Source organism: Eriocheir sinensis, unplaced genomic scaffold (genome assembly GCF_024679095.1).
Source record: "Eriocheir sinensis breed Jianghai 21 unplaced genomic scaffold, ASM2467909v1 Scaffold121, whole genome shotgun sequence".
Classification (NCBI taxonomy): Eukaryota; Metazoa; Arthropoda; class Malacostraca; order Decapoda; family Varunidae; genus Eriocheir; species Eriocheir sinensis.
The window spans coordinates 602,501-615,000 of record NW_026110530.1 but is presented as its reverse complement, the minus strand read 5'-3'; the positions used below and the strand labels follow the sequence as shown (position 1 = coordinate 615,000).

The window sequence follows — 12,500 nt, the reverse complement described above, 5'->3', positions numbered from 1 at the left end:
GAAGAAGAAGAAGAAGAAGAAGAAGAAGAAAGAAAGAAACAAAGAAGGGGAAAAAAGAAGGAAGAGATAGAAGAAAAGGAAGAAGAGATGGAAAAAAAAGAAGAGGAAGAAGAACAAGAACAAGAAAATGGTGGAAAGAAAAGAAAATGAGAACGAATAATGAAGAAAAAAAACAAACACCACCACCGTCACCACCAAAAACAACAACCACATAACTGGACAACCACAACCACAAGGAGAAGGATATCAGGACTCAATTTGATTGCCCTATACACCGTACTTCCGCGACACCGCACCGGACCTGGCGCCCACCCCATACCCACCACCCCACATTTTTACCTGGCTGGCACTCACCTAGGTACCTTCTCCCTACCCTCCCTCTACCCCCTCCTTCACTACCCCTCTTCTCAGCTGTGTGTCTGTGTGTGTGTGTGTGTGTGTGTGTGTGTGTGTGTGTGTGTGTGTGTGTGTGTGTGTACCTGTGCAAATGTCATCTGGGCAACCACCACCACCAACGCCTCTCTTTTCACCTCCACGATCTAATGAAAGGGCAAAGTTTAGTACCTACACCATTTCTCTGTTTCCTTTTCATTGCTACTACTGCTACTACTACTACTACTACTACTGCTACTGCTACTGCTACTATTATTACTACTACTAATACTATCTATCTATATATCTTTTAATCTATCTATCTACCTGTCTATCTACCTTCCTTTACCTTATCTAACATTACCTGGTCTGCTGTTACCTACTACCTTACCCTTGGCTTACCTTATCTTACCTAACCTAACCTAACCTAACCTTACCTTACCTTACCTAACCTAACCTTACCTTACCTTACCTTACCTTACCTAACCTAACCTTACCTTACCTAACCTAACCTAACCTAACCTAACCTTACCTTACCTTACCTAACCTAACCTTACCTTACTTTACCTAACCTTACCTTACCAAGTTTGCTAATATCTACAAAGTTCACTACTACTACTACTACTACTACTACTACTACTACTACTTAATACCACACTACCACCACCACCACCATCTCACCACCACCACTACCAGCATCATCACCATCACCACCTGCCTACCCTTCCTCACCACCTCCACCACCACCACCATCACCATCTGCCTGAAGACTAGCCACGCCTCAGCTAGCAGCATGGTTTGCTGTGTGTGTGTGTGTGTGTGTGTGTGTGTGTGTGTGTGTGTGTGTGTGTGTGTGTGTGTGTGTGTGTGTGTGTGTGTGTGTGTGCGTGTGTGTGTGTGTCTGTGTGTGTGTGTTGACGCCCTGTTGCTCCCAAGACTTCATCAGCAAGCACATCATCAAGTCCACACACACACACACACACACACACACACACACACACACACACACACACACACTTCTTACCCCACCTCTCCTCTCTAACCTCTTACAACAATGATGATAATAATAATAACAATAATAATAATAATAACACAAAACCATCTTCGTTACCTTACAAAGAAGAAGAAGAAGAAGAAAAGGAGGAAGAAAAAAAAGAAAGACCACAACCACCATCACCACCCTTACCTACCTACCTACCTATCTTTACCAAAGTTACCTGGCCCTTTTTTTATATTAGTTCACTGACACCTGACCTAATCATCCCAACGGTACTGCTTACTCCTGCCCTTCCTCCCTGTTCGCCCACGTCCTTCACAGCCAAGCCAGGGAGGGAGCGAGAGAGGGAGGGAGGGAGAGACAACCAGCCACAAAAACTCCTACGTCCACCACCACTACCATCATTCCCTACCACCATGACTTCCTTCTATAAACATCAGCATCATCACCTCTACATCATTCCCACTGCTTCCTATCACCAATAGTACACCACCATCACCAACACCATCACTAATATTAGCTACCAGCATCATCATCAAAATCACACACACACCACCAATGTCATCACTCCTAATTCTTAATACTACGCCATCACCACCACCACCACCACTACTGTCATCACTAATAATACTGCACAAGCATCATCACACACACAAAAAGATCCACACACACATCATTATAATCTTGTGTTCTGATGTTAATAAATAGATAGATAGATAGATAGATAATGTGGACGAGTATTTGTATCTATCAATATAAGGAATTCAGTATACCAGTGACATATATACATACACAATAAGGGTGAAATATAGATAAATGAGAGAGAGAGAGAGAGAGAGAGAGAGAGAGAGAGAGAGAGAGAGAGAGAGAGAGAGAGAGAGAGAGAGAGAGAGAGAGAGAGAATCAACATACACACACAAACAGTCCAGTAAAACACATAACCTTCACATAACACGCAGTCTGTCACCTCGTAAACAGACATCAAACACTTCAATGCTAACGGGAACTACTTATGTAAAACCATTGATAAGCTTAAGCCTAAACAGTTGGCAGGAAACAGACACTCACTCACTCACTCTGTCACTCACTCACACTCACACGCTCCTTCTCTCTACATGTATATTACTAACTACTAACTCACTCCACACACGAAGTCAAAAAGTCATTCGTTCTGGTCACTCTATTGCTAAGATCTCTATAGTACGGTACCTAATGTTTGTGTTTTGTTTTGGGGTCATTCTGTTTCTTTTCTGTGCATGCTTTTCGAAATTTCACATAATAAACGCTCCATACTAACTCACAATAATGAAGTAAAAAAAAAGACATTCGTTCTAGTCACTTCATTGCTAAGATCTCTATAGTACCCTAATGTTTGTGTTTGTTTTGGGTCATTCTGTTCTTTTTCTGTATGGTGTCCCAAATTTCCATCAATACTCTTCATCCTTTTATGTGTTTAGTTCACGTTTTTCTCCTATTTTCTCTCTGGTTTCTAATTTCTTCCTTTCACTCACAAACATTCTTATTTCTTCTTATACATCAATACCTTCATCCTTTTATCTAGTTCACGTGTTTCTCTTCCTATTTCCTCTCTCTACTTTCTAATATCTTCCATCATTATTTCCCTACTCCCCTTCCTTTCTTCCATCCTCTCTTTCCTTCCTTCCATCCTCTCTTTCCTTCCTTCCTTCCTTTCTTTTTTCCTTCCTTCCTTCCTTTCTTCCATCCTCTCTTTCCTTCCTTTCATCCTCTCTTTCCTTCCTTTCTTTCTTTTTTCCTTCCTTCCATCCCTCTTTCTATCCTTCCTTCCTTTCTTCCCTCCTTCCTTCCTTCCTTCCTTCCTTCCTTCCTTCCTTTCTTCCCTCCTTCCCTCCTTCCGTCCCTTCACTTACTAACCTTAACACACAGACTAATCTCTCCCCTCACGCCTCATTCTCCTTACCTTCCCCTCATTTCCCCTCATTCTTTCCCATCACCAGACCCACACTTACCTTCCCCTCCCTTCATCCTTCACCTCCCCTTCCTCCTCCCCTTCACTCCTCTCCTTCATTCCATTATAATTATTCAACCCTTCTTTTTCTCCTTCATTTTCCTAACCCTTCGTCTTCCCTCCTGTTCCCTTACTTGGCTATCATCTTTTTTCTCTTCTTCTTCTTCTTCTCCTCCTCCTCCTCTTTCTTCTGATGTCCGCTTTTCCTCTTCATCCTGCTCCTCCTCCTCTTCTTTCATCTTCATCTCCTCTTACTCTTGTTCTTCATTCTTCCTTTTCCTCTTTCTTTTTTTTCGCTCTCATATTTCCTCGTTCCTCCACCTCCTCCTCCTTCTTCTTTTCCTTCTGTTTCTTCTCTTCTCCAATTTTTTTTCACCTCCTTCTTTCTTCTCTTTCATCTTCATTACCTTTGCCTCCTCCGCCTCCTCCTTCTCCTCCTTCTCTTCTTTCTCCTTTTTCTTTTCCTCCTGTTCGTCCGTGTTCCTTTTTTTCCTACTCCTTTTTCTTCTGTTTTTTCTCTTCCCTCTTGTTTATTTCCTTCCTTCTTCTCCTACATCTTCATCTCCTTCTCCACTTCCTCCTACATCATTCTCTCTCTTCTAATTATCCTACTTTTCCTATATCTTAATCTCCATCTTCATCACCTCCTCCTCTTCTTCTTATATTCCTCTCCTACCCCCTCCCTTCTTCATCTCCTCAATCTCTCAATTTCTTTTTAATTTTTTCATCTTCCTTCTCCACCTCCTACTCTTACGTCCCTCCTCTCATTCTTCATCTTTTGTTTCTCCTCCTCCTCCTCCTCCTCCTCCTCCTCCTCCTCCTCCTCCTTCTTCTTAGTTATTCATCTTCCTCCTCCTCCTCCTACCTTCTACTTCTCTCTTCCACATTTTCTTCTTTTTTAATTTTCCATCTTCTATCCCCTCCTTCTTTCACATCACTCTCCTCATCCTTCATTTTCTATTTCTCCTCCTCCTCTTCTTCTTAGTCATCCATCTTCCTCCTCCTCCTCCTCTTATCCAGCACATCTCAACATTGCCACCAGAACACGCTATGTCATATTTTACGAGGTTACCGATGCTCCCCACCCCGTTTTCTGTCTTCTTTACGACCCCTAGTCACTCACGAAGAAAACGGCTCAATTGGGGTGAAAGAAAACGAGGGTAACGCCGCCCCTCGACACACGCGTTATTATCATAGTCCACGGTGAAAAAAAATATAACATAGAAAATGGAGTGCGGTACCTCTTTCCCGTTTTCCTTCATGCCTTCAAAGGGTGGAAGAGGGTTGTTAAGCGTAATTATAGGTTGTTTAGATATTGTATTCCCGTTTTCTCTCTGGTGTGTGTGTGTATATTTAAGGGCCCACTTTGGAAATAGAGCAAAAAACGAGAAAAAAATGATATGCCTCTATTATTTTTAAGGGACCACTTAGGTAACGTTAACAAAAGAGAGAAAAAAAAAACATAAGCCTTTCTATATTGAGTTTGTAATTATGTGTAAGGATTAGGTTCCTGTGTTTATTTTTTGTGTTTATTTTCAGTTTTTTATGGTAAAGAGAAGAAAGAGGAAGGAAGGAGCACTCAGCAAATATTAAACGGAAACAAACCTGCCCTTATCGAGTTTCCGTTTCCAGAGAGTAATTGGCGAGGAAGAATTGGGCTTTTATGCTCTTTTTTTATCTTTTTTTATTTTATTTTTTTACTTTTTTATAATTGTGTTGCACCTCCTTTCCCTCTTCCCCTCTTCTTCTCCTCCTCCTCCTCCTCCTTCTCCTCTTTCTAATCTTCCTCATGTTTCTGCTTCTCCTTCTCCTCCTCTTTCATTCTTCTTGTCTTCATTTCTCTCTTTTTTTCTCTTTTTTTTAAACTTTTTTTTATACTTTTTTGTGTTGAACCTCCTTCTCTTCTTCTCATCCTCTTCCTCCTTCTCCTCCTCCTCTTTCTAATCTTCCTCATGTTTCTGCTCCTCTTCCTCCTCCTCTTTCATTCTTCTTGCCATCGCTTCTCTCCTTTCTCTCCTCCTCTTCCTCCTCCTCCTCTTTCTGGTCATTATTCTTCTCCTGCTCCTCTTATTCTTCTCTCCTTCCCTCTTTCCTCCTTCATTTCCTCCTCTTCCTCCTCCTCTTCTTGGTCATTTTCCTTTTCTAATTCTTCCCTTCTTCCCTACTCCCTCCTTCTACTCCCTTCTTTCCTCCTCCTCCTCCTCCTCCTCCTCCACTCAGCAAATATTAGTGAACATTCCTCTTTCTTTGATCTTCCTAAGGCATCAAAGTAACCAGGGTCGTACAAACTTACCTTTTTTCCTTTCTTTTTTTTTGTATGTCTGAGAAAAGTCCTTGGCAAATAAGAGTTAAAAAAAAAGATAATTAGGGGTACATAGATTTTTGTTGGCTTGTAAATGTTAAGCTTCTCTGATTTTGTGTATATTACCTACTTTGTTCTTTTTATTTCTTTTATTTTTGCTGGTTTGTGGAATTTGGACTCTTCGTAGCGGTCTCTGGGCTCTGTTCGGGGCGGTACTCGGCGCGGGGTGAGTGTTGTGAGCCGTGTGACGTGAACGGATGTTCTAAAACCTGTATTCTAAAACTGAAAAGTGTGTGAATTTGTGTGTGATTAGAAGAGAAGGAAAAGAATAAGATGAAATTGAAGAAGAGAAGGAATGAAGGAATGGAAGAGAAACAGAGCATGAAGGAAAGAGGAGGAAGAAAAGAAGGGAAAGAAGAGAAAGGAAAAAGAAAATGGAAAGCATGAAATCAGAATATGAGGAGAGAAGAAAGGAAAAGAAAAGAACAAAGACGTTAGAAAAGGAAAGAAAAAGCGAGTTTTTATATTCCTTTATTCTTAAGCTAAAATAAATGATAACATTCCTTGTTGAATACAGAATAGAAAAAAAATGTCGGAACTAAATTAAAGAAAATTGAAGAAGATGGAAAGTAAGAAAATATAATATGAAGAAGTTAAAGAGAAAAGGAGAGAAAAAGGAAGAAGAAGGAAAGTAAGAATATATAATATGAAGAAGTTAAAGAGAAAAGGAGAGAAAAAGGAAGAAGAAGGAAAGTAAGAAAATATAATATGAAGAAGTTAAAGAGAAAAGGAGAGAAAAAGGAAGAAGGAGGAAAGTTAATATAAAAAAGAAGTTAGAAGAAAAGGAGAGGTTGATACATAGTATTCTAATCTAAATAAATAAATAAAAATATTGAAATTCCTTGGTGGTTACAGAAGAGAAAGAAAAATGACACGACGAAATTAAAGAAAAAGGAAGAAGCAGGAAAGTAAGAAAATATAATATGAAGAAGTTAAAGAGAAAAGGAGAGGTTGTCTCAAATCTAAAGGAAAAAATACTGAAATTCCTTGGTGATTATAGAAGAGAAAGAAAGAGGATCGGAAGAAATAAGAGGAGGAGGAGTTGGAAGAGGAGGAGGAGGAGGAGGAGGAGGAGGAAACGAAGTAAAGAAAGAAATGAAAACAAAATATCTAGAGTGCAAAGGGAAGAGGAAGAAAAAGAATAACGTCAAATAGAAATGCGGTAAAGAGGAATAAAGTGAGGCAAAAATTATAATGAGGTAAAATTAGAATAAAATGATTAAATATGTAAAAAGAAAATGTAATTAAAAGACGGAAGCGGAGAGGAAGGAGGGAACGCGATGAAGTGGAAGAAGAAAAAGTGAAAAAGATAATTAAAATCCGGAATGAGGAGAGAGAGAGAGAGAGAGAGAGAGATCCTACTCCAGTCATTACAAATCTAACATACAAAAGATCTCTGCTGCTTCTTCTTCTTAAATTTAGTGAGAGAGAAAGTTCGTCCTAATGCGATTTCGGCGCCAAATGGAAAACTCTTATCTTGAAAGGAAACAAAAAAGAAAGAAAAAAAGAAAAGAAAAAGTAAAAACCGTTCCGTCTTACTCGTCATTTTTTTTTTCCACATTTCTTTCTTCTCAGCGAACGGAAGTGTGTGTGACAGATTTTTCATTCATATTTCTCGTTCATATTTCTCGTTTTTATTTCTCGTTCATATTTCTCGTTTTTATTTCTCGTTCATATTTCTCGTTTTTATTTCTCGTTCGTATTTCTCATTTTTATTTCTCGCTCATATTTTTCGTTCATATTTCTCGTTCATATTTCTCGTTCATATTTCTTTCATCACCTTTTTTTATCGCAGACTTTCCTCATTGTAAAAAAAATATTGTGTGCTTTTTTTTTTTAACCCTCTATCTTCTGTCGTCAATCCTTTATTCTTTGTAAAATTTATGAAAAACAATTAAGACTTTCATTCCTAAACATATTTAAGTAAAAAAAAATATTATATGTGCTTGAATATATTAAGATACACTAAAGGTTGAGGGCACTTGATTTTAAAGAGTGTATGAATAATTGAGTTTTTAAGTATATAGTTATTAACAGGAATAGATTAAACCGCTTACATTTTCCACATCATAGAAAAATACACAAAGCACTGATACTTAATGCTCTCCTACCACAAAGAAATTAGCATGATTTAAAAGAGTGTATGAATAATTAAGTTTTTAAGTATATAGTTATTAACAGGAATAGATTAAACCGCTTACATTTTCCACATCATAGAAAAATACACAAAGCACTGATATTTAATTCTCTCCTACCACAAAGAAATTAGCATCTGAGTACTTTTACCACAATCGTTTCTCATGCATGTCACGGAATAATCAATGAACTGCCAAATTGTACAAAAACACTTCTAACACAAAGAAATGAGTTATCTAGATTAAAATAATGACATTGGATAAGACTTGTCCTCGTCACCAATATCACTAAAAATGTTTATAAGGAATTCATGAAGGAAGAGAGAGAAAGAAGAGAAAGAGAGAGAAGGAGAAGAGAAAGTAAGAAAAAAATTAAACGAAAAAAGAAATAGAGAGATTTTCAGTACACTAACATCACCGATTAGTCACCAAAAAAAGAAAAAAAAAGAAGAAAAAAATAGAGAGCGTTAGGTATCGAATCATGCAGGTAAATAAGCCCTAATTAGTGACTCTACCTGCACACCTGTCCCTCCAAACACATCTGTCATTACCATCACCGAGAACACCTGGGAATTTTTAAAGGGCTGATCTGTCCGTCTGTCTGTTTGTCTGTCTGTCTCTTTGTTGTTGTCTACCTATATCTCTTTCTACCTGTCTCTCTGTAAGTCTGTCTTTTGTCTGTCTTTCTGTGTCCCTGTCTGTCTTTCTGTCTGTCTGTCTATATGTATGTATGTATGTCTGTATGTCTGTTTATCTATCCTTATCTATCAGTCTATGGCAACATATCAATTAATCTATATGTCCCTCTACCTGCCTATCTATCTGTGTATGTCTTTCTGTTTTTCTGTCTGTCTATCTGTCTATCTATCTATCTTTATATCTATCTATCAATCTATCTATCTAACTGTTTATTTTTTATGTGTTTATTTATGTATGTATCTATTTATTTATTTATATTTTTACCTCCTGTGTGTGTGTGTGTGTGTGTGTGTGTGTGTGTGTGTGTGTGTGTGTGTGTGTGTGTGGGTGGGTGGGTGCCGCATCACACGGTCGCTTGCCGGTTCTTGTATCACATAAATATTAATAGAATCGTTTCTGATTTATAAATATTGATAGTTCTGTAAATGTCTGTCTCTCTCTCTCTCTCTCTCTCTCTCTCTCTCTCTCTCTCTCTCTCTCTCTCTCTCTCTCTCTCTCTCTCTCTCTCTCTCTCTCTCTCTCTCTCTCTTCTTTTCTCTTTCTCCTCTTTTATTTCTCTTCTTCTCTTCTCTTCTCTTTTTCTTCTTCTTCTCTCTTATTCTCTCTCTCTCTCTTCTTTTATCTCTTATTCTCTCTCTCTCTCTCTCTCTCTCTCTCTCTCTCTCTCTCTCTCTCTCTCTCTCTCTCTCTCTCTCTCTCTCTCCTCTTCTATTTCTCTTTTTTCTTTATTTTCTCTTTATTCTCTCTCTCTCTCTCTCTCTCTCTCTCTCTCTCTCTCTCTCTCTCTCTCTCTCTCTCTCTCTCTCTCTCTCTCTCTCTCTCTCTCTCTCTCTCTCTCTCTCTCTCTCTCTCTATCTATCTATCTATCTCTCTCTCACACATACAAATTTACATCTCTTCTCCATCATAACTTCAACCTTGTATCTTCTATCGTCAGTCTTCTACCCTTTGTATATAAATGAAAAACAATTAAGACCTTCGTTCCTAAACACATCTAAGTAATAATGTTCTTAAGTACGTTCGTTCTTCCTCTTCCCTCGTCTTCTGATTCCAGGCTTCCAATACTCGAGCATTTCAACACTGCAACACTTTATATTTTTCAGATTTTCACCTTTCAACGCTACTCTCTAATTTCAACTCCACGCGTTCATTTTCTTCATTTCTCCTCTGATTTACAACAGTTTTGATTACATCCAATTTCCGCCACTCTACTTGTCTTCTAATTTAACCTCACGCCTTCGTTTTCTTCACTTTTCATCTGCTTTTCAACCTACATTTAATTTCCGCCACTCAACTTGTCTTCTAATTTAACCTCACGCCTTCGTTTTCTTCACTTTTCATCTGCTTTCCAACCTACATTTAATTTCCGCCACTCTACTTGTCTTCTAATTTAACCTCACGCCTTCGTTTTCTTCACTTTTCATCTGCTTTTCAACCTTCATTTAATTTCCGCCACTCTACTTGTCTTCTAATTTAACCTCACGCCTTCGTTTTCTTCACTTTTCATCTGCTTTCCAACCTTCAATTCTTCAACACTTCAGTATTTCAACACTTCTGACTTGAACCTTTAATTTGTCTTCCATTTTCAACCTTCTTTTTCTTCACTTTTCATCTGCTTTCCAACCTTCAATTCTTCAACACTTCAATATTTCAACACTTCTGATCTCAACTTTCAATTTGCCTTCCATTTTCAACCTTTTTTTCTTCACTTTTCATCTGCTTTCCAACCTTTCAATTCTTCAACACTTCAGTATTTCAACTCTTCTGATCTCAACCTTTCAATTTGTCTTCCATTTTCAACCTTCTTTTTCTTCACTTTTCATCTGCTTTCCAACCTTTCAATTCTTCAACACTTCAATATTTCAACACTTATGATGCCAACACCTCAATTTGTCTTCCATTTTCGATCTCGCATATTCATAAGACACTGAGAGGCTTTATACGACTAATTCAACTCTATATCATACAATCCTATATCCATTTCAACACACAACATACCATACACTACACACCATGCACTATACCTTACCACACACACCGATACCTATACCATATCTACCATACCTGTCACTTTCTCACCTGTCCATTCTCTTCACTCTCCTTCGTAACTCTCTCTGATATGCGCGTGAGAGGAAGGTGTGCTTCGCGTGATCAGTTTCATCGCTTAAGAAGGAGAATTGCATTATGTCTATAGCGTGAAGTATGTTGCTTTACCCTGCTCGTTAGAATGATATATTGTCTTGAGGAAAAGGAAGAGGAGGAGGAGGAGGAAGAAGAGGAGGAGGAGGAAGAGGAGGTTTATTGCCCCGTTGGTGTTTTCTCTTCCTTTTTCTTTTTTATTTGTTCTCTCTCTCTCTCTCTCTCTCTCTCTCTCTCTCTCTCTCTCTCTCTCTCTCTCTCTCTCTCTCTCTCTCTCTCTCTCTCTCTCTCTCTCTCTCTCTCTCTCTCTCTCTCTCTCTCTCTCTCTCTCTCTCTCTCCACTTCTTGGTATCTTCATTTTCTCCTCCATTGTTCTATTTTCCTTTCCCTCCTCCTCCTCCTCCTCCTCTTCCTTCTCCTCCTCCTCCACCTCCTCCTCCTCCTCCTCCTCTTCATCAACCTCTTTTTCTTCCTTCACTCTTCATTATAACGCCTGTGCAGTACGTTACAATACAGTACTCTCTCTCTCTCTCTCTCTCTCTCTCTCTCTCTCTCTCTCTCTCTCTCTCTCTCTCTCTCTCTCTCTCTCTCTCTCTCACTTGACTTTCATGGGAGGAGTCCAGCTGCTGAGATATTTCCTTTACTCTTTCCTTCCCTCCTTCCCTCCCTCCCTTTTTCCCTCCCTCCTTCCCTTCCTTCCTTTCCTCCCTTCTTCTCTTTCCCTCATTCTTTCCCTCCCTCCTTCCTTTCCTTCCTTCTTCCCTTCCTCCTGTCCTTCTGCCTTCCCATTCTTCATCTCTGGTTTATTCCCCTTCCTTCCTCTCCCTCCCTCCTTCCTTTCCTTCCTTTCCTTCCCCTTTTCCTTTTCTCCCCCATCCTTCATTTTTTCCTCCCTCCTCCCTGTTTGCTCCCTCTTTCCTCCCTTCCTTTCCTTTCCTTTCCTTTCACATGAGAGAGAGAGAGAGAGAGAGAGAGAGAGAGAGAGAGAGAGGGGCAACGACTTTTATTCGATTATCTCGGATTAAGTAAATTCCGTGAGATTAATGTTTTTTCAGAGAGAGAGAGATATGAAACCACTTATTCCCTTCTTTCTTTATTCTTTATTTCTTTATTATTTTATTTTCCGATGATTGAAAATTGTCAGCCTGGGACTCAACGGGACTCGAAGCCGGGTCCTCCAGAACACCGCTGACCACTCAACCACCGCCTCCCAATGTTGCTTTTCCTTCTCCTCCTTCTCCTACTGCTTCTCTTTCTCCTCCTGTTCCTCCTATTCCTTTTCACCATCCTTGCAGTCTACTAAAGTTCCTATGTTCTTCCTCCTCCTTCCTCCTTTTTCTCTTACTCTTCCACTTTCTCCTCTTCCGCCACCACCTCCTTCCCACTCGCCTCCCTTTCCTTCTCTTCTCCCCGCTCTCCTCCCTTCTCTCCTCCCTTTCCTTCTCTCCTCCTTACTCTCCTCCCTTTCCTTCTCTCTTCCCCACTCTACCCCCCCCTTCCCTCCTCTCCTCCCCACTCTCCTCCCCGCTCTTTTCCCATCTCTCCTACCTTTCCTTCTCTCCTCCCCACTTTCCTCCCTTTCCTTTTCTCCTCCCCGCTCTCCTTCCCCTCTTCCTTTCTCTCCTCCCCACTCTCCTCCCGTTCCTTCCCTTCTCCTCACTCCTCCATTTCCTTCCCTCCCCCCTCCCCTCCTTTTTCTTCCCTCATCCTCTTCTCCCTCCCTCCTCCTCTCCCTCCCCCCCTCCTTCCTGACTTGATGTGGCAGAGGAAAATTTTGCGTTAAGTCTAAAATAATGAAGCCGTCCTGGG

At 39.9% G+C, this 12,500-nt stretch overlaps 1 protein-coding gene across 1 annotated transcript in view; it reads right to left on the bottom strand.

The window, feature by feature from the left end:
* Positions 1-3,373, bottom strand: part of LOC126989553 (E3 ubiquitin-protein ligase SMURF1-like) — a 65,091-nt gene extending 61,718 nt beyond the window's left edge. The window contains exon 1 of the mRNA XM_050848127.1: positions 3,358-3,373. Within this exon, the coding sequence (XP_050704084.1) occupies positions 3,358-3,373 (16 nt within the window). The remainder of the gene's footprint in view (positions 1-3,357) is intronic.
* Positions 3,374-12,500: the final 9,127 nt, after the last annotated feature.